The following is a 23,907-nucleotide window of genomic DNA, read 5'->3' as shown; positions in this document are numbered from 1 at the left end:
TAAATGAGAGAATTTATTTATTCTCCTGTTGTTTCTGTGGGAAGGGTCTCATAGCATCTAATGCTGCAATCTTAAAGGGCATAGAAGCTTCTGAAAAAGTTTGCAGCAGAATCTGTGCTCACATTTGCTGTGCTCTTTTGGCACACAGAAGGCAAGCACATATGATTCTCATCAGGCTATGATTTTTCCATCAGTAGTATGTGACAGTTCATGCATTAGTGACACATTTTCTGCTATGGCAGGCTTGCATGCTATCATAACACTGGATATTAGCCATTGTTGAAGCACTCTGGGTGTCACTAAGTGGATCCAAAGTGGGGTTTTGTGGTAAATAACATCATCATTGAGTATAACATTGGAGAGGGTGGCATACTGCTGATATTCTCAATCCTGTCTCTGAGCTGCTTTCAGTTCTGCAATAAGCACTTCATCTGCTTGCAATACACAGACCTTCCAACTTAAACCATCTGCTTTTTGATGAAGCGTCCCCAGCTAATGACACATTTTATAATCATATTCACTCAGTAAGCAGTAATCGTTATAGGACAAATGTAAGGATGTAGAAGACTATATCACTATGGGTGAGATAGATACTGCCTACAGGAAAATTAAAGAGACCTTTGGAGAAAAGAGAACTAACTGTATGTATATCAAGAGCTGATATGGAAAACCAGTCCTAAGCAAAGAAGGGAAAGAAGAAAGGTGGAAGGAGTATATTGAGGGTCTGTACAAGGGAGCTGAACTTGAGGGCAATATTGTGGAAAGGGAAGAGGACGCAGAGGAAGATGAGAAGGGAGATATGATACTGCATGAAGAATCTGACAAAGCATTGAAAGGCTTAAATCAAAACAAGGCCCTGGGAGTAGATTCCCAAAATAAAGGTGTATCAGCAAGGAAGAACTTGTTAAGACATCTTTTACCTGTTGCACTGGAGGCTTGTATTCCACAATCCACCCAAATTTATGGCTTTTTTGAACAATTTCATTAAGGCTTTGGTTACTGTAGCATAATTCTTGACAAAATGATGATAATAATTTACTAGACCGATAAAATTCTGTAATTTCTTTATGTTGGTGGGCACAGAAAAATTGTCTACTGCTTCCGTTAACTGCAGATCTGGTTTTAATCCAGCAAAACTGGTAATATAAGCAAAGTACTGAACCTGCGATTCTGCAAAAGAACATTTCTAAAACTTCAGTCTCAAATGTACCTCTTGCAGTTGTGACAATACGCCTCTTAGTCATTTGGCCTGTTTTTCCATCTCTCATAAAATACAGTAATATCATCTAAATAAACCAAGCACATAACTGGCTTTGAACCCCTTAAGGTGACTTGTCTGTGAATGCCTAAATAACTAAAGTTTACACTACTCTAAGAAAAAAATAAATAAAAAAAAGTGAACTCTTAGTAGAATGAAACTTGTAGGACAATTGGAGTATTTCTTGCTGAACATTTTGACGTAAAATTAATCACATTAGTCATCACATTGACTTTATTACAATATTTTTGTGAAGATCAGAAAATTACCTTTTTTATTTGCCGGTTCATACTTGGAAGCTATGCATTGAATGACTATTTGACTTAGGGGCTTGAAATTGTAAGTGCACATTAACAATGTGCTGTCTAAAAAGCAGACTACAATAATGTCATTTCAGTCTCAAGTTATTATTCTAGAAATATTTACATCTGATAATCAAAATCAAGGTTGAAACTTCCTGGCAGATTAAAACTGTGTGCCCTTTTGCAAAGGTCCCGAGTTCGAGTCTCGGTCGGGCACACAGTTTTAATCTGCCAGGAAGTTTCATATTAGCGCACACTCCGCTGCAGAGTGAAAATCTCATTCTGAAAATCAAGGTTGCTTTTTTAAATAATTAATCAGTATTTATTTTCTTCCTGTTGATAGTATGTTAATGTCTGTAGTCTACTTCATTCCAAATAATATCCTGAAATATCCAAAAATTTTCAGATTGTTACCTCAAATAGGTTTTTGAGTGCAAAATAAACATGTCAGACGTTTTAATTCTTGGAAAATTCAATTCAAAGCTATATTTGATCTAAGACACAGTCTGTTGTTGCTAACACATTCCCATTGCATAATCTTATTGGTTTACATGTTTTCATTTTCTCTCCTTCTTTTTGTTTTCCTCCTTGGTATCCTAATAACTTTAGTTATCTCAAGGCTCCACTTTTCAGCTGCAGCCACTCTCATGGAATCAATTGCCACCAGTGATTGTCTCATATTGAGCCCATAATATATTTCTAGCAACTCTAGAACTTGATACATGCTACTTGCATCATCTTTAAAACAAATTATGGCATTCAACAAACTTAATTTCATAGTTCTGAATCCAACAAACACTGTTTTTGGCAGGCATTTAGATATCAATTGGTTCAACATTCATTCACATTTTTTGTCTTTCTCTGTAAGTACCATGACAAGACTTAACTGTTACACAGGCCCCTGTATATAGGCTTCATTGCATCTAAAGCTGCAAATGGCAGGGAGTGATGGTGAACATAAACTTCACTAGTTGCACATGTTTTCCTGTCAACCTAACATCCAGTCAGTTTGTAATTGTACTTACACAGTATCTGCAATCAGGCACAATAAACAAATTGCCATAAAACTTACATTTTCCACTACCAAAACAGTTTTCTGGAGGCATTATAACCTCCAGGAATATCAGATCAGTAACAACTCAAACTACACACAAGTTCATAAGCAAATCAACGCTTGGAAACCAAAAATATATAAGAGAAAATGCAATAGCATCACAAAGTGTATCCTGTAACAGGGCCACCAACTCAAAAAATGGTTGCATAGTATTCTTTGCTCAAACAGGTGTCTAATGACAACATCTGATGTGTGAAAGCAGAGGAAACATGTGTGGCTGCACAATGAAAGATCATTGAGTTGGCTTTTAAACAACTTCCCAATGCCCAATTCAATTTTTTTTAACTACCATATTATTCAAAAAACACTAAACATTGTTTTAAGATGAAAAACAAAAAATCAATTTTTCTATATGGATTCACTAGCAACAGACCTTAACAACAAATCAGCAAATCACTGAAATTTGGAGCACACATTTTGTAAATCAAAGGCATGCTCAAAAATTTGTATAGTGTAGGGGACATTACAAAAGCAGTTTTCAGCCTACCCTGGGGCACAATAGGAATCTGACAATAGCTTGATTTCACATTCAGGATAGTAAAATATTTGAAATTCCCCCACCTATTAAAAGTATTGCCCATATGAGGTAGTAGATAGGTGATGACTTTATTTACTGGTGATAGGAATTATCACCATTAACTGACTTTTTGGGAATGAGTACAGTAGGTGAGGCCTGGGGACTAGAGTAAGCTTGTATGATTCCAGTATCAAGCGGTTGCTGAATACTTTCTTTCACAACTGATTAAAAGTGATATGATATTTAGTAGAGTTTTTGTGCTATCAGCCTAGCATTTCCAGTCAGCATTTTGTGGTAGACTAGATCTGTAGATAGCAACCAAGCTACCTCTTCCAATACTGGATACTTCAGTTTGATTCAAACAAATGGGACAAGTTCTCCTGCAAATAGTACCTAAGGAGTGGTGGGATTGTATAAACTTCTCTCATGGGAATGACTCTGTTTACTATCCCTTTGGAATTTTTCTCTTTCCATCTCTTGTATACTAGCCATCATAATTTCATGTGTTATAACAAAATCTCTCTCTAGGCAAATTGGGATACACATTTTGCTATTCACAGTTTCCACGCTACAAAGGCCTCATTCAACATGAACCTGAGGACTGTCAAGAATGTCATTCTGGCTGAGCAGGTTGACCAGAAAAGTAGTTCCTTTTGGCTGTCATTCAGAGAACCCTTCCAATAGCACCACATATAGTTACAGGAGTGATGGCTTTTAACACCAAGATACATGGCTCAGTAGTCACTCAAGGAACAGACTTGTTTTCTATGGTTTCTCTCATCTATGTAGTGCTGTCACTGGAAAAATGGTGAATTAATTCTCCATATCAGACAGTTAGTGACTGCTAGTCAATCACAACCTGATAACAGTGAAGAAAGTCATTCCCCAGAATGACATCAAAATCCTCCCTGCCCTTGCCTCATCAAAGATGCCACCTCAAATTCATATGCCCTCCCATCAGTTGTCTATATGACATACCAAGTTCCTACATGCTTAATTATTTCAGCCCCTAAACTACTGATGCTATAGTGGGAAGACTTTAACACCTGCTTATCACCAGGGGATAAGAATACTATGCACTTGAGCACCATTATGAACCAAAATTCTCACTTTTCATCTTCGCATCTTTCCCAATGCAATCATGACTGCCACTTCTTTTAGGCCACTAAATTTAACAGGGTTTAAGAATCTTACTGGGAATACAGAGAGATGGCTGCTACTGCTCCCCTATTGTTTTCTTGATTTGCTCTCCTACGGTCCTTATTTTCTGATAGCTGTCCTAGGCATAATTTGCTCTAACTTGTGACTGAGGGCAGTCAGCACCCAAATAATCAATTTCTTAGCAATGGTGGCAGTAGGGGGCTCAACATTGGCAGTATGACCCATCCAAAAGCCTGATTCCTTGTGCAGTGGCACTGAATGGACTGCTTCATTTAAAGAGAAGAGTGATGTAACTTTCATTTCACCACTGATTTTATGACTGATATTTCAGGTAAATATATTGACTGACCAAACTTCAGCTTCTTCTAGTAAGACATCATTATGTGTTGCATCTCTTCCCAAAATATAATAGACACAACATGAAATCATCTGGATTCTGTTGTCTGCCTCAAAATCTTTCCACAGCCTCTGCTGAAGAGCGTCTAGCTTATTGCAATAATAACTGATGATTCTCTTGTCTGTGTTCTTCTCTGTTAACATCCATGCAAGAATTTCAGCCTTTTTGGCATGCTTCAGTGCATCAAGTGACTCTACATAGGTAAGCACACCACCTGAAAAGTTTAAGCATGCCACATTTAACAGCAAATCCTCCAAAATCAGGGAAGCTGCTCACTATACTAAACTCTGGGACAGCAGCAGTCTTACTTTCAGTTTCTCTGGGCCCCACAGCAGTAGCCTGAGTCTCCACATTTTCCTTTAACACGTAAAACTACTCTAATCTCTCCTCTAAGTCAAAAGTTTTATGTGCCAGTATGTCAACACACTGTTGCAAAGTTTTGAAATGATCTTCACTACCACCACTCTCTCCCTGTGCGCGTGTGTGATGGGCATTCTTCTATGGATTAGGGATAAGGTTGCTAATGCAATATTGCAAAACAGAGCAAATGTTCCACTCTAATGAGTAACTACTGCAAAGACAATGATTTATCGTGCCATTGTCTAAGACAGTTTTGTCATTCATGAGTCTGTGGCTGCAATATTTGGCATGCCAACAATTACATTGGGTGCAGAAATTTGTGACAGTAGGGCTGTGGCATGGTTGACTGCAGGGGCTGGCTACAATGGAAGCAAGGCATGGGGTGCCCCTAGCACTGAATATAGAAACCTCAGGTAGAGCAGGCATGTGCACAGCAGTCAGCTGCACTGAAGGGTGGGCTTGGAGGCTGCAGTGTGACTCGTGTCACACAGCATGGTCCATAGTGTTGACTAAATGGCCATCAAACAGGCTGTGCAATAGCAAGAGTGTAAGGCAGTGTGATCACCTGGACCACCTGCACAGCAGCAGACAGGGCAGTGTTCTCAGGGACTTTTCTCAATCCAATCATGCACCAGTGATGGTGCAATGGTGGCAGGTGCGTCCGCAGCAGGGCTGTGGTCAAGCAGGCTGCACTGCAACATAAGTTCAGTACATGACACTCTGACTGGACTTTGCTCGGTGCCACTCGGCATGGCAGGGCAGGCAGGTAGCATCTCAGTAATGGCATCTGGACATGGCTGCTGTGGACCAGCAACTGAAGAGCATCTCATGGCTCTCAGCCCACTTGTTGTTAGTGGGTAATGAAGACAAAATGCATCTGGTACAATAAATAGGCTCATACACCACAGCATCAAGGGACGATCACTAGGCACAGCCAAGCCTCTCACCCAACTGTGACACTGTGTGTATGGCAGCATCCAGTTGCAAAAATATAGGTTGTTTCTGGACCATAACGTGGGTCAGATCCCAATGACTGACACCAGATGTACAGAATGGGAAGCTGAGGCTGAGGAGTGAACGTCTGGTAGCTTTTAAGAACAGGGAACATATTTGTTAGACAAATAACCTGGTATATTTCATGATTAGGAATACAGAGGGCACACCGGGGAAGATTCCAAACATTTTAGGGGGGCTATTAAGACTGAACTGCACATTAGGATGGGAGAGTACAGGAGGAGGCGTGCTGAAGGCTAAGAGATGGTTGCAGAGAAAGCATCCACTTTGGAACCATCACTCTGCTTCCATCTGCTGAGGTCTCATGTGATCATTATCCTACACTCTCATTATTGACCAGCAATCTCCAACTGTTAGAACTTTGCTAGGCTAGCAACATTGGCCAATTAATGAGTGTGAGCCATGGGAGTGGTCCCACAGCAGCCAGCAATACCTGACTGGAATGAAAGAGAATCTACTCATAAAATAAAGAAAAAAGAATAATAATAATAATAATAATAATAATAATAGTAGTAGTAGTAGTAGTAGTAGTAATAACAAAAAACTATACACAATTCCCTCCAAATAGATAGCCACTTCCACAAAATGCTACATCAGTGCCACTGGGATATCATATATATCAAATGCACTGAGTGAGGTGGCCCAGTGATTAGCACACTGAACTTGTATTTGGGAGGAAGATGGTTCAAATCCACATTTGACCATCTAGATTTAGGTTTCCCATGATTTCCCTAAATTGCTCCCAGAAAGTTCCAAGATGGTTCCTTTGAAAGGGCACAGCTGATTCCTTCAACATCCTTGACACAATCCAAGCTTGTGCTCCATCTCTAATGACCTCATTGTCAACCAAACATTAACCCCTGTCCTCTTACCTTCCTTTTGTACTGCATTCATTGCCAGTGAGCATTGATTTTCAAAAGGCATAGATGAATAGACTGATATCATTCTTGTGCAACACAGCCAGCACATTATTGCCTTGAAGTAATGAGTGCTGTCAACAAGGGATCTCAGATTGATTCCATATTCCTAGATTTCCAGAAGGCTTTTGATACCGTTCCTCACAAGTGACTATTAACCAAATTGCGTGCATATGGAGTATTGTCTCAGTTGTATGACTGGATTCATGATTTCCTCTCAGAGAGGTCACAGTTTGTAGTGATAGACAGTAAATCATCTGGCATTCTGCAAGATAGTTTCATGCCCTCTGCGGTTCCTGATTTACATAAATGATCTAGGTGATAATCTGAGCAGCCCCCTTAGATTGTTTGCAGATGACGCTGTAATTTACCATCTAGTAAAATCATTAGATGATCAATTCCAATTACAAAATGATCTAGAGAGAATTTCTGTGTGGTATGAAAAGCGGCAATTGGCACTAAACAAAGAAAAGTGTGAGGTCATCCACATGGGTACTAAAAGAAATCCGATGAATTTTGGGTATACGATAAATCGCACAAATCTAAGGGCTGTCAGTTTGAATAAATACCTAGGAATTACAATTACAAGCAACTTAAATTGGAAAGACCACATAGATAATATTGTGGGGAAGGCGAAACAAAGACTGCGCTTTGCTGGCAGAACACTTAGAAGATGCGACAAACCCACTAAAGAGACAGCCTACATTAAACTTGCCCATCCTCTGCTGGAATATTGGTGAGTGGTGTGGGATCCTTACCAGGTAGGATAGACAGAGGACATCAAAAAAGTGCAAAGAAGGGCAGCTCATTTTGTGTTAGGGATGAAAGTGTCACTCATAGGATACGTGAGTTGGGGTGGCAATCACTGAAAAAAAGTCGAGATCTATTTACAAAATTTCAGTCACCAACTTTCTCTTCCAAATGCAAAAATATTTTGTTGACACCCACCTACATGGGAGAAATGATCATCATAATAAGATAAGACAAATTAGAACTCAAACAGAAAGATTTAGGTGTTCCTTTTTCCTATGTGCCATTCGAGAGTGGAATAGTAGAAAAGTAGTATATGAAAATGGTTCGATGAACCTTCTGGTAGGCACTTAAGAGTGAATTGCAGAGTAACCATGTAGATGTAGATGTAGATAAAGATGTAGAAGTGATGTGGGCTAAACCACATTTATGCCAAAAATTCCAGTCAGCTCCCCTGCAGCAAGATTTTCCATGGCCATAGGGATCAGAATCCTTGCCACATTCACATACAGACTATGTTGGACCATTTTTGGAAGTTGCTGGCTAATTGTCATGGATGAATTTTCTAGATTACCATATGTAATACAAACATCACCTGTAACTTCTCTGAAAACATTCCAAGCTTTGTAAAGGTTGTCATTGAAGGGTTGCCAAAATCAGTAGTTTCATACCAGGAGTTCAAACTATTATGTGATTGAAATGACACAGGACACTTCAAAACCACATCTTTTAACCTGAGAGCAAACTGCCTTGCTGAAAGATTTTTAAGGACACTCAGATTTCATATGACAAAGCTGACCATGGCAGTACAATAAGGATAACGGATTGTTAACTTTTTTTCCCAGTACAGAGCCACCCAACATAATACAAAATCACGAGAAGAAAAATTGCATGGCAGACTGCACTGGACTCTACTGCCCATACTCAAGTCATTCATGCAGACACAACAATTAAGTAAAAAAAATTTTCAAAGTCAGTGATCAGATACTCATTACCATGCACAAAAATAGAAAGAAATCATGGGCACCAGAGGAAGTGATACAAGAGCTCAGACCCATAATATAGAGAGACCAAAATGATAATGATGTCACAACCTGAGACAGAAACCAAATGAGGCTGCAACATGCACATACATCAGAAGCGAGCACCAATAAGCTGTTTCCTTATACGGGCTTGCACAACTCTGATGCAGCTAGCCATTTTGGGGCTCTTCAATGGCATCCATCATTGGACCGCAACATCACCACCAGCAGTAGTAAGTCCATAATGTCCATTTAGAATTAGTCATTGCAGCTTATCCCACAGATGAAGATATGGATGTTGATGTGGGAGATCAGCTTGACTGGCTGCTCCCTCATTCAGGTTTTGGGTATAGTTTCCTCAGATATCATGGATGAATGCCAGGGGTAGTGACATGAGGGCACCTAGCATAATTCATGTGTCTGCAAGTAAGAAGCTTCACACCCCCTCTCCACATCATTCAGGGGAGGGATGATGTGTCCACCAGAAGATATGTATGCAGCCACACATAGAGAGGGCGAGACATGACAAGACCAGCTTCTAGAGAGGCACAACATAGTATGGTCGGAAACCATAGAAGTCGCACATAACATGGACTGCATTGTAATTCCTGTTATGTCACACAAATAGTTCCCATGCGGACAACCATCTGAAAATGCAAATGTAAGCGGACACATGGCTCCACTCAGGAAGAGTGTGTGAACATGGAAAAGCGTGTGAACAGTTAGTTCAACAGTATCAATACTGTGCATCAAGATAGCACCACGACTTCCACAGTCACTGCCCAGAAGAGCCCAACTGGACATTCTGCTAGTTATATTAATTATCATTCACTGGATTAAGAACTAGACTCGTGTTCAAAGTTAGGGCACAAGATGTGAATTTTTAACAGTATTGCCAACCATCATCTTCATACTCAAGATACTAAATGTATAGTGCAAGCAAGTCACCTCAATAACTGCAACTATTTCAGTGGTTCTCTCCCTGTCACATTTATGTTTTATGTCAATAATATTTGGTCAATGAAGCAGATATTTTTGTCTCTGATGAACACTCACCTCTGGGACAATGTACTATGTTCCATTACTTGAAAAGTTTTCAAGCCACTAACATACTTGAGAAACCATTTCGTATGGTAGGACCTTCAGTAACACGTTTGCAGTGTGGCATTGTGTCAAATACTTTTCAGAAAGCTAGGAATGTGGACTCTGCCTACTGCCTATCAGCTGCAGCTCACAGGATATTGTGTGAGAAAAGGGAAAGTTGGTTTTCACATGAACAGTGCTTGCTAAATCCATGTGATTTGTAGGTATAAGCTTTTCTCTCTCAAGGAAGTTAATTATATTTGAACTCAGAATATGCTCATGAATTCCTCTGCAAACCAACTTTAAGGATATTGGTGTGTAATTTTACATATCTGCTCTCTTACCCTTCTTATATACAGGAGACACCAGCACTTTTCCCCCATTACTTAGGAGTTTCTGCCAGATGAGACATTCACAATAGAAGCAAGCTAAGTATGTGGGGGATTCCATCAGGACCTGTACACTTATTTCTTTTCAACTTTTTTAGTTACTTTTCACCACTTTGTATACCTATTTCTATGTTCTCCTTACCAGAGTTTGTGTCATGATCACATTATGGTATGTATGAACATATGTACATACATATGTATTGGCGTGAACTGTTACCATGAAAATGAAAAAATATATGCATACATAATAGGCAGTGATAGTGTCTGGTGTAGAGGGGCATAGAAATGCATTGCCATAGACACCTTTCACAGAAAATAATGTGGGATCAGTAGCTTGGAAACAAGAAAATGGAAGAGAATAGTAAAAGGTAAATGGGGATCACAAAGAAAAAATTGTGGATAGGGTAAGTCAGACCCAAGATATTAGAAAGGCAGCAGAAACTAATTGATGGCGGGGTTAAATAGAGGTTGGACTAAGAGGGTTCTGGGATGTAGAAAGTATATTTTCCACTGGAGTTGAGAGACAGTAGTGTTACACTGTGTCAGGAATATCCAAACGGCATGTGTTGTAAAGAAGATGTAAAAGTTGACAAAGTCAATCTGAGCAGCATTCTTTGCAACTGGTAAGTCAAATTTGCCACTGAACATGAATTTGGCAATCTGTTCATAGGGATAGAAAGCTCGTCTATAATCATACCCTCATAGTTGTGTAGTAAAGTTTGAGTTTGACATGGTATAAGCCATTTCTGAACCAATTCATTTCTCATAAAGAGGCAAGTCCTGGAATTACAATTTATAGAGATCTTTTTGTTAAATATTTTACTTCAGTTTCAAATGGAGTGTTTTAATTGGCTAAAACGAAGGATTGAGCTCTTTAAATGTGTACTTTCTTTAAACTGGAGCAGACAACTCAAGAAGAACTATTTACAGGAGAATTTGGTTCATGTGGTGTGTCATTTTAAATAATGCTGCACTGAGTATCAATGACTAACACTGTAGCCACAGAGGATGATATTCAGTATGTAATGGAATGTGGACTAAATATATAGAGTGAGATGATGAAAGTCATGGAATACATCCTAATATCATGTTGGACCTCCTTTTGCTTGGCATTGTGCAGCAACTTGATGTGGCATGGACTCAACAAGTCATTGGAAGTCCCCTGCAGAAATACTGACCCATGCTGCCACAATAGCCATCCATAATTGTGAAAGTGTTGCTGGTGTAGGATTTTGTGCATGAAGTCACTGATCAAGTCTGTGCCATAAATATTTGATGAAATTCATGTCGGGTGGTGAGGGTGGCCAGATCATTCACTCAAATTGTCCAGAATGTTCTTCAAACAAAAATTCCATTATTTTTTGGGAACATGAAGTCCATGAATGACTGAAAATGATCTCCAAGTAGTCAAACATAACCATTTCCAATCAATGATTGGTTCAGATGGACCAGAGGACCCAGTCCATTCCATGTAAACACAGCCCACACCATTATGAAGTGTACACCAGCTTGCACAGTGCCTTGTTAACAACTTGGGTTCATGTCTTCATGCACCACACTTGAACCACACCATCAGTTCTTACCAAATGAAATTGGAACTCATCTGACCAGGCCACAGTTTTCCATTCTAGAGTCCAACCAATAATGTCACAAGCCCAGAAGAGGCACTGTAGGCAATGTTGTGCTGTTAGCAAAGGCACTCGTGTTGATCATTTGCTGCCATAGCCCAGTAACACCAAATTTCACCACATTGTGCTAATGGATATGTTCATTGTACATCCTACATTGGTTTATACATTTATTGCATGCAGTACTGCTTGTCTATTGGCACTGACAACCCTGCACAAACGCCACTGCTCTAGGTAAGTGAAACACATGAGCCACTGTGTTGTCAGTGGTGAGAGGTAATCACTGAAATTTTGTGTTCTTGGCACATTCTTGACACTGTGGATCTTACAATATTGAATTCTCTGATGATTTACAAAATGGAATGTCCCATTTGTCTAGCTCCAATTACCATTCTGTGTCTGAAGTCTGTTAATTCCCATTATGAAACCGTAATCAAGTTGGATGCCTTTTCACATGAATCACCCAAGTACAAATGACAGGTCTGCCAATGCCCCATTGTTTTATATCTTGTGTATGTGATACTATCACCATCCGTATACGTGCATATCACTATCCTATGACTTCTGTTATCTTAATGTACATCATAAGCAACAGGCAAAGAAGATAACAAAAATAGTCACTTTTGTCAGTCACTCTAATGAAAAAATGATTTTAAAGATTATCACACATGATAACAGAATAACTAGTGACTTTAGTCACTTTTCAACACTGTTTTAGTGCAAGTCACGTCTGCAAGTTGCCCTGTTTAATACCATTCTTTGCTTCATCCCAGCCTCTCGCCACCCTCGCTGCCCCCACCACCCACCCTCCAACCCCCACATTGCAAGCAGTCAACAAGAATTATTAGTCTTATCCTGGATGCCTTGCCTCAAGTAATGCAGAATAACTGCCCTCCTCTAGCATGTGATATGTCCATAATATGCTGCTGATACAATTTATCCACAGTAACACTTCATAAGATCTCACAGTAAAGACAGTATCTCCCCTCCTGTGCCACTATGTCATAAGCAGACCTCATCCCCTCCACGCTTCCCTACCACTCTCTCTCTATTCATGAGGTGTAAAAATATTGTACTGATTAACATTGCTGTTATTTTAGCAGCAGCAGTGGTATTGAATGTGCCAATGGCCTTGCCACAGTGGTAACACTGGTTCCCGTCAGATCACCAAAGTTAAGCGCTGTCGGGGTGGGATAGCACTTGGATGGTTGACCATCTGGTCTGCTGAACGCTGTTGGCGAGCGGAGTGCACTCAGCTCTTGTGAGGGAAACTGAGGAGCTACTTGATTGAGAAGTAGTGGTTCTAGTCTCAGAAACTGACATACTGGCAGGAGAGCAGTGTGCTGACCACATGCCCCTCCGTATCCACATCTGGTGATGCCTGTGGGCTGAGGATGACATGGCAGCTGGTAGGTACTGCTGGGTCTGCCAGTGCCTGTAAATGGAATTTCCATTTCCAGTGGTATTGAACAGAGGGGATTTATTTGTTCTGCCTTTGTGGAACTGCATTGGAACGCACAAGACATAATTTCATATTACCTTTTTATATTGCTCATTTCAGTCCCTGTGTCATCAAGACACTAATTTTTGTGCCACCAACAATATCAAAATATCAGGAAAACAGACTTTGCTACTGAAGTTATTGACAGATTTGCACATTTCCATTCTTGTAGCCACTTTTTAAAAATTAATATCTGCATATTTGTGGCTTTATGCTCTGCTTAGTGCTTATGGGTCACTTGATGCAAAATTAGGGGTTTGCACCTAGTACACTGAAGCATTGATGTGGCATGTGAGGCATGCTCAGATGTCTCAGCTTCTACACTGCAGGATACAAATCATATTCTGTTGCTTATGAATTATTTACAAATCATATTCTGTTGCTTATGAATTATTTAGGAATAAAGGAAATGACTCAGAAAAGGCAGAAGCTCTGTGTCATTGATAGGTATACAAACAAAAGGTAAGGAGCTTGGCCAGCTTTCAGAATACACTTCCTTTTTCTAGCTGTAGCAAAAACATGCACACAAACACACATACATTCACTCACATGCATACAACTGTCTCCTTCCATTGTGCTCAGTTGACTGCCAGCTCTTTACCAGTAAAGAGCTGGCAGTCAGCTGAGCACAGGAACAGGAGTGTGCATGTGAGTAAGTGTGTGTGTGTGTGTGTGTGTGTGTGTGTGTGTGTGTGTGTGTGTGTGTGTGTGTGTTTTTTGTGTGCATGTTTTTGCTATAGCTACAAAAAGGAAGTGTACTCTGAAAGCTAGCCAAGCCCTTACCTTTTGTTTGTGTGCCTGTTAATAATGCAGCATTTCTGCCTTTCGGTGAGTCATCTCCTTTATTCCTAAATAATTAATAATTTTCAACCAGAACTTTCTGTACATTAATATTCCATAGATTGTAGTGAGGGGAATATTAGATATTTGTAAACAAGTCATTGATCTTCACTCTGTTTAGGTGCAGTACAATATAATATTATAAAATCATTAAATGTAGGAAGATAATTGCACAAATATGAATTATATTTATAAAATGAAACATTATTTTTAATAGTCCCTAGGAAATTACCCTGCAATATAGTAAAATGATCAGATGAGCAGGTCTTCAACTAGTTTCTTAACTACATTCTGTGACCAATAGTACATTTAATTTTTCCCAGCAAGGGACAGAATACATAAGTAGCTATGTGTATGAGGTGCGACAATAAAGTAATGAGACTGATTTTCTTTGCAAGATGTGGCAACTCTGTAGGCTTGTGTAGGCACAATATCTTTGACCTTCATCTACAAGCTGCTTCTAGTCCAAGTGGCACATCAATGCAACAGCTCAGTCGTGAGTTGTGCTTTAATAAGTTAATATGTGTTTGTCTCTCTCGTCATGGAAATGGAACCGCATAATATTGGGCAATGGTATGCCATTTCTTTTTGCGTTAAATTGGGTGAAAGCGCCTCGACAACTTACAGTAAGCTTCAGAAGGCTTTTGGAGAGGAGTTTATGTCAATAGCTGAAGTTTTTTTTTGGCATAAAATGTTTAGTGAAGGCAGAACGAATGTTGAAGATGAAGACGGCAGTGGACGACAATCAACCTCACGAACGGGTGTCGACTTGGTCAGGGTGTGTGAACTCGTACAATCTGATCAAAGATTATCTGTGAAAATGATTGAAGAAGAACTGAACTTCGTAAAAGAGTTCTGCGTGTCCGTGCAAATATTGCTGATAATTGGATTCTGCATCACGATAATGCACCATCCCATACTGCTCTGTCAGTACAGCAATTTTTAACCTCAAAACAAATGTCAGTACTACCACAGCCACTTTCTTCACTAGATATCACTCTGTGCGACTTTTTTCTATTTCCAAGAGTCAAAATGGGTGTCAAGGGATACCATTTTCAAACAACACAAGATGTCCAAAAAGCTGTGATGAATGTCTTGGAGGATATTACAGAAGATGAGTTCCAGAAATGTTACCATCAATGGCAGAAGGGAACTACTTTGAAGGAGACAACACTAAACTTGACTAAAACACTAAACAATTTTTTTTTTCACATCAGTCTCATTACTTTATTGTCGCACCTCGTATAGCTACTTCCTTACTAATATTAAACCAATGTTACTGTTTGTCTCTGGTCCTGTGCTGTAATGAAGGTATTAATTATTTATTAGGAAAACAGTATTACTGCAACCTATCTGACCCTTTCAACTCAGCTGCATGCAATCCTCATTCTACACAAACATTCAACAATTTGAGTAGCTTTATATGCTAACAGTCTGTCCCTCCCAGCAAAATTTTATGCAGTCCTTACTTTATAGACCTTAAAAATGTTGGTGCAGACTTCATAAACAAAGATAGTACAACAAGATGAATGAGTTTACATGCTAGTAGACAGAAAAAAGTTATTGATGTCATTGTGTTGGTTCAGTATCAGAAAGAGCTAACAGCTGACCAAAGTGTGTGGACCATCACAGTTGGAACTAAGACACCATTATTTACAGAACAATAAATTCAGTAAAAACATACTGATAGGATCTCTAAGACAGCACACCCAGGCTGACCACTAATAACTTGTTCAGGTCCATAAGCAAGAGTCTGTAGCTTGTGGTCAAGTTACATATACTATTCAGTACACTGTCTACGATTCATTACTGGAGCAGAGGTCGCTCTGTATGTCAACTTTCCATTAAAGGACATTATAGTCCATCCCCTCCTCCAGGTGCCTCTACTTCTCTTTTGAACCATCATATATATTAGCTTGCCACTATATTGCAGATATAGCAGGTCCAGAAGATGATAAGCAAATGCCTTGCAGAAATATTTTGTGATTACTGTGACAGCAGCTAATGCTTTGACCAAGAACTAGTTAAGCTGAGTAAGATTATTTTTTGAAAGATTTGGGGTTAAAATATTTCCTGACAACTGTATAAAATAAATTTTTCAAAGATACACAGTCAAACTATTGCTTACCAAGTTTTCACATTACTTATTCATTGTTGTTTTTCTTGATTACTACATAGTGCAGCTGCTAGCCTTAATGTAGAGTCTTGCGTATTAGCAAACATTGCTACCTTGGTTATTAATGTAAATAAAGAAAAGAAATGCCCCATCATCAACTGCAAATACTGCTCAGGAATTCTTTTCTTGGTATATTCTCACTTTTAATTCAATATTACACATGCATTTGACTGTGCTTAGCTCCAAGCTCAACAGATATCATAACAAGTGTTTATAGAAGTCTTATAAATAAATATATTTAACATACCTGTTCCAAATAAGAAGTTGTGTATTTTTAAACAACACTTTATTCACAAAGATGATCTCCAAGCCCAGAGCACCCAGAAGTACATGGGTTGAGAGGGTATGTGATGTTACTCCAGAAATTACAAATTTGAGTCAGATTGGCAGAATGAGCCCACATCAGTGTGACATTGCACTGCCTCTGGCCCAAATGCATCCATTTATTCAGTTTAGAATGGTATCATAAGGCCATTTTACCCTCTCCTGAAGTAAACTGGTCCACAACTGTTGTTGCCAAGATAACCTGGGTACTGGCGCTGGGGCGGAGTTGATGTCCACCCTTGTCCCAACCACGTTTTGTTGGGGTCACATCTGGGGAACTCATTGGCTGTAGGTGTATCTCAACAATAATCTGGTTCATCCCATTTGTGGGCAAACATTTTCTGCTGAAAAATAGCTCCACAATACTGTCACAGTAGAGGTAACACACGAGGTTGCAGGATGTCTGAAACATACTGTTGTACCATCAGAGATCCCTTAGTCACTACCAGAATTGATATGAAGTCATACCTGATGGCTCTCCAAGCCACAATGACAGGAGTAACACCACTCTACCACCCCAAAACACTACAAGAATGGGAATCATCCCCAAGTTGCCACAGTGCTTGTCGATGATGGCCAGGGTAGTGCAGAACTGTGATTCATCATCGAACAGAACGCAATGCCATTCATCAACAGTCCATGTTCCCTAATCATGGCACCACTTCTAACACATCCAACTGTATAGTGGTGGTAATGGTAGCCTGCACCTAATTTCCAACTCTGGATGCTGATAGTCTCTGGTCAATGGTGTGTGATTACACACAATATTGCAGAGAGTCCACTACTTGTTCTCAGATGGAAGGTGTAGATATGAAGGGATTACCGTATGCTTGGTGCAATTTACAGTTACCCTCCTTTATAGTGGTCAAACATGGTTGACAAGAAACTTAACAATGAGTATGTCTGCCCTCTGCTTCCCATGCAGTCTAACATCAAGCCACTGTCATATACAAATGCCCCAAAAATCTGGATGTTGAATTATTCAACCAGATGGCCAAGTGGAGCCACAGAATGATACAGCTTTAAACCCTGTCAGGTGCTTATAATTCTTTCTCACATGTGTATGTGGCATCGCTGTGTCCTTCACGATCCCCTTTCAATTTCTGACACTGCCCATGCCTCTTATATTCCATAACAGGCCTGGTGATAACACTAAACATGGCCAACACTAATGAACTCTAGTGGCCATAATTGCCATCACAGAGAACTGCAGCTCTAATCTTTTACATACCCATCAATGGTATATATGTGTATAAAGTTACGCTGACATCTGACAAAACTGTCTGGGTGTTTCAGTTTTTTTCATGCTGGGAGGAGAGGGAGAGGGAGGTAGGGAAGGAGAGAGAGAGGGAGAGAGAGAGAGACAGAGAGAGAGATTGTATATTTAAAAGGGAGAATATTATAAACGAGAGTACTTCACATACCTGTCCCAAATGAGAAGAAGTGTATTTCTAAACAACACTCTGTTCACAAATAAGGTCTTCAAACCCATTTTTTCTGTTCTTTGGTCAGACAAGCATTTTAGCTTGGTGTGGGTATCATTTGGCAATTCTGTGCCATTGGCTGAAGCCACTTTCTGAAGCACTTTAAGAGCATCCTCTGGATATCCTTTGGCAACAAGCCAACGTGGAGACTCTGGTAGGTACCTGTACAATGAATATATCTGTTTTTAATACATTTTGGAGGTTTTAGTGTATAGTAATGTATGTATCCTAAGACAAGCCTAGAACTCCATAAGGGTCACTGGGTCAATTAATAAAATGAACAAAGCATTTTTAGGGACAAATAAAACTTTGCAGTTTTCTGACGATATTGTAATTCTGTCAGATATGGAAAAGGGCTTGGAAGGTCACTTTAACAAAATGGGTAATGTTCTTAAATAGAAGCTATAAGATTAATATCAACAAAAGCAAAACAAGGAGAATGCAATGTAGTTAAATGAAATCATGTTGTACTGAAGGATTTACATTACAAAAAATGATGCTAAAAGTGGCAGATGAGTTTAGCTATTTGAGCAGTTAAATAACTGATCATGGCCAAAGTAAAGATGATGTGAAATGCACATTGGCTTTACCACAACAATCATTTCTGAAAAGAACATTTAATATAAATTTAAGTGTTATGTAGTGTTTTCTTGAGATATTTGCCATTTATCTAAAAAAAAATGGTACAACTTAACTAAAAGAAGCAATCAGTTGCTAGGAAACATCTGGACGCATCTGGGAATTGTGAATTTGGTGAAGGAGAAACTGTAGATAGTAAAATTGCAGAGGGAGACAAGTTCCACTACCATGAGCAAGTTAAAAATTGCAGTAGTTATGCAATGATGAATAGGTTTGCACAGGATAGACGAGTGTGGAGAGCTGTAATAAACCAGGCTTTAGACTGAGGACCTCAACAAGAAGAAATATTGAGAATGGAGCCTGAAACATAGTGAGATGGATTTACCACATATTATACCATTCTACTTCCTTAGATAATGAAGCTGATAACTTTACATGAACACTGGTGATCCATCACGTAGGTATATAGTGCATCAGTCATATAGTAGATTGAATTTTAATATTTTTATAAATAACTGTCACACAATTAAATAAAGTTATTTCTTGAATTAAAAGAGGGACACCACTATTAAATGTGATCCTTATACTATAACAAGAAAATCGTAATTACTGAATTCATAAATTATCCACATGTCTGTCTTTATATACCCCCTCTTGACATTGAGCAGTCAGTTGGAGGGCAGCATTCACTGTGATAACAACATGTGTCAGTAACACGAACATCTACATACTGATATCAGTTATCAGAAATTTATAGTGTTCAGTGACTGTGTAAAGAAAGCCAACTGTTCAGTATCTCTTCATTTAAAACTTCTGAGTTGAAAGGCCACGGTCATTGTATAAAACTGCTTCCTGATGGTTCATCTGTAACTGCAGGAGACATCTTCCATGCTAAAACAGCTACTACCACTATGGATTGAGGGGCTCTCTCATTTATAGAGCACATACAGGACACCACCATACATCAATACATCATATGACGCCGACTTTGTGACTATCTCTGGAGTGCATCATCATTCTTGATGAAAAATAATCCAGTGTCCTTCTGTTGGCACAAAGTCAACACCCATATTTTATCTAACTTCAAACCTTCTTCTTCTTCTTCTTCTTCTTCTTCTCTGTTAAAATTATTATGGTGTTTATGGATCTCTATTGCTTCTCTATACATGCATGTATTGTAATAAAATGTTCTTGCTAAAATACTCATCTCAGTTAATTTGATTTCATCTTGAAAAACATGTTCTGCTACAATCAGTTTTTCAGCATGTCCCAGACAACACTTTCTTTTGTGTTCAGCTATGCGGGTGTTGACACTTCTTTTTTGTGGTTCCAGTATACAATTGTCCTCAACTGCACAGAATTTCATATACCCCAGGTGTTGCTACAGGGAACTGTAAATCTCTTGCTATTCTTAAATATTCATTGATTTTCTTGGGGGTCTAAAAATTATTTCGATCCTATACTTGGCCAAAAATTTTCATGATGCATTCCATAATTTTATTAATGAACAGGAGAAAAACTCTTCCAGATGGCACCCATTGTTGCTCAGTACTTCCAACTTCTTCTCTTGCTTGATGTAGTGCCTGATCAGTCTCCTTACCAGCATATCCATTTTTTCTGAAGGCCAACTGTAAGTGATTTTAATTCACCCTGCAAATAAACTGGCTACCACATTTTGTTGACTCTGTTCACCAAAGTTTAAATGACACCTTTTTTTTTTAAAAAAAAGGGTGATGGTGTGATTCCTTATGGAGGTATCAATCAGTGTGTGTATCCTTTCTGTTTACATTATAGCCCAGAGCTCCATCCACCCATTTGATTATGGAAATGTCTAGAAAATTAACTTGATCTTTGCTCTCTTTCTCCATCATAAACTGTACCTTTGGGTTAATACTATTGAGATACACCAAGACAACCAGCACCTCTGCACCATGAGTCCATACTACAAAGGTGTCATTCACCTAGCAGTACCACTTAGCTTGTCTTTTACTGGCTGTTTGCAGTGCCTGCTGTTTGAAGGACTCCATAAATACACACATCAAAGAAAAGTTTTGCATCACCTTGGTTCTGAGAATCCTGGAACCTGTACATAAAATTGGAATAAAGATCAACACAAACATCATTTCCACCCTTTGTATTGGTCATGAAAACCACACATTGCATGTTGTACCACCATGCAGTGAGACCTTCAGAGGTGGTGGTCCAGATTGCTGTAAACACCGGTACCTCTGATACCCAGTAGCATATCCTCTTGCATTGATTCATGCCTGTATTCACCATAGCATACTATCCACAAGTTCATCAAGGCACTGTTGGTCCAGATTGTCCCACTCCTCAACAGTGATTAGGCGTAGATCCCTCAGAGTGGTTGGTGGTTCATGTCATCCATAAACAGCTCTTTTCAATCTATCCAATGCATGCTCAATAGGGTTCATGTCTGGAGTATATGCCTGCCACTCTAGTCGAGTGATGTCATTATCCTAAGGGAAGTCATTCACAAGATGATGCATGATGGGGGTGCGAACTGTCTTCCATGAAGGTGAATCCCTCACCAATATGCTGCTGATATGGTTGCACTATTGGTTGGAGGATGGAATTCACATATCGTACAGACATTACGGTGTCTTCTATGACCACCAGAAGTGTATGTGGGCCCCACATAATGCCAACCCAACACAGGAGGGAACTTCCATCTTGCTGCACTCGCTGGACAGTGTGTCTAAGGCTTCCAGTCTGACGAGGTTGCCTCCAAACACATCTCCAACGATTGTCTGGTTGAAGGCATATGTGACACTCATCGGTGAAGAGAATGTGATGCCAATCCTGAGCGGTCCATTTGGCATGTTGTTGGGCCCATCTGTACTGTGTTGCACGGTGTCATGGTTGCAAAGTTGGACCTTGCCATGGACATCGGGAGTGAAGTTGCACATCATGAAGCCTATTGCGCACCATTTGAGTCATTACACAACATCCTGTGGCTGCACAAAAAGCATTATTCAACATGGTGGCATTGCTGTCAGGGTTCCTCCGAGCCATAATCCATAGGTAGCAGTCATCCATTGCAGTAGTAGCCTTTGGATGGCCTGAGAAAGGCATGTCATTGACAGTTCCTGTCTCTCTCTATCTCCTTCATGTCCAAACAACACTGCTTTGGTTCACTCTGATTCTTCCCTTGTTGAGAGCCATTCCTGGTACAAAGTAACAATTTGGATGCAATCAAACCATGGTATTGACGGTCTAGGCATGGTTGAACTACAGACAACACAAGCCGTGTTCCTGGTGGAACGACTGGAACTGATCAGCTGTCGGACTCCCTCAGTCTAATAAGAGCTGCTCATGCATGGTTGTTTACATCTTTGGGTGGGTTTAGTGACATCTTTGACAAGCCAAAAGGACTGTCTCTGTGATACAATATCGACAGTCAACGTCTATCTTCAGGAGTTCTGGGAACTGGGTAATGGAAAACTTTTTTTTGATGTGTGTAAATCAGCAACAGCTGGACTAAGAGAGCTGCCCATAGCCACCCTATCAATTTGTTCATAAAATTAATTGTGGTACTGGAAATAAGTTGTGGTATGGCTGTGTCTAAATAAAGCAACTACGTCAGTTGGAAAAATATCTGAATGAAATAGCTTTGTTTACAGGAATGATAGTGAAGAGGGACACTATATAAAAGCTGACAAGCATATCACATTGGCTTACATAATTTTCCTCAGTGTTTCAAGAAAACGTACAGAGTTTTTATTTTAACTGTCTGCTCTACCTGCACAGAGGGAAGATATTGGACGATCTCATGGGTTGGAGATCCTATGGCACTGACAATTTGTCTCAAAGAAAACTTTGGTGAGTCATATGCTCTTCATCAAAAGTGTGCCATTACTTTTGTCAGCTGTACGTACAACAATGCACTTACCTGCATTGATCTCTGCCTTTTTTGTGATTGAGACAAATTACTGATAGGTGGCTTCAGTTTGCATAATATTCTGGCCTTTTCTGTCCTAATTCATCAACAGATTGTGATGATAACAGATGGATTCCTGTTTCCACATTGGCTATAATGTCCTCCGTGGGAAACTTTAGTGGCAAAATTACCTCCTTTCAATAGAATGGAATTTTATTCTTTGGTTCATTCTCTCTCAGACAAGTTAAAAACTGTTTGAGAATTTTCAGTGACTGATGTTTCACATCTGCCTTTCTGTAAGCCATCAAACTTCCCCTTCTGCCTATTACACATACATAGATACTCTGCAAGCCACTGTATGGTGCATGGTGGAGGGTACACTTTAGCACTACCAGTCATTTCCTTTCCTGTTCCACTCACAAGTAGAGTGAGGGAAAAATGACTATCTATATGCCTCCATATGAGCCCTAATTTCTCATATCTTATCTTTATGGTCATTAAGCGCAATGTATGTCGGTGGCAGTAGAATAGCTTGGCAGTCAGCTTCAGATGCCAGTTCTCTAAATTTTCTCAACAGTGTTTCTCGAAAAGAATGTCACCTGCCCTCCAAGGATTCCCCATTTGAGTTCCCAAAACATCTCAATAACACTTATGCATTGTTTAAACCTACTGATAAATCTAGCAGCCCACCTCTGAATTGCTTCAATGTTTTCCTTCAATCTCACCTGGTACAGATGCTAAACACTTGAGCAGTACTCAAGAATAGGATGCACCAGCATCCTATATATGGTCTCCTTCACAGGTGTACCACTCTTTCCTAAAATTCTCTCAAAAAACCAAAATTTACTATTCACCTTCCCCACCACAGTCCTCACATTGCCTCTAAGCAACACAGGTTTGTTCTTCCTACTCACCTGCATTAACTTACATTTTTCCACATTTAGCACTAGCTGCCATTCATCACACAAACTGTAATTTTGTCTAAGTCGCCTTGTATCTTTCTGCAGTCACTCAACTTTGACACCTTACTGTACACAGCAGATCATCAGAAAACAACCATAGAGTGCTTCCCACCCTGTCCAGCAAATCATTTATGTATATGGAGAAAAATAACAGTCTTATCACACTTCCCTGGGACACTGCTGATGATACCCTTGCCTCCGATGAACACTCACCATCAAGGACAACAT

General features: G+C 39.6%; 1 protein-coding gene across 1 annotated transcript in view; it reads right to left on the bottom strand.

Annotated features, from left to right (window-relative positions):
• Positions 1-23,907, bottom strand: part of LOC126249494 (solute carrier family 22 member 7-like) — a 136,323-nt gene that overhangs the window by 29,959 nt on the left and 82,457 nt on the right. The window contains exon 5 of the mRNA XM_049951146.1: positions 18,178-18,399. Within this exon, the coding sequence (XP_049807103.1) occupies positions 18,178-18,399 (222 nt within the window). The remainder of the gene's footprint in view (positions 1-18,177; positions 18,400-23,907) is intronic.

The sequence above is a fragment of the Schistocerca nitens genome, chromosome 3 (assembly GCF_023898315.1).
Source record: "Schistocerca nitens isolate TAMUIC-IGC-003100 chromosome 3, iqSchNite1.1, whole genome shotgun sequence".
In the NCBI taxonomy this organism is placed as follows: domain Eukaryota; kingdom Metazoa; phylum Arthropoda; class Insecta; order Orthoptera; family Acrididae; genus Schistocerca; species Schistocerca nitens.
Note: the sequence above shows the minus strand (reverse complement) of the source record. Positions and strands in the feature narration are given on the sequence as shown.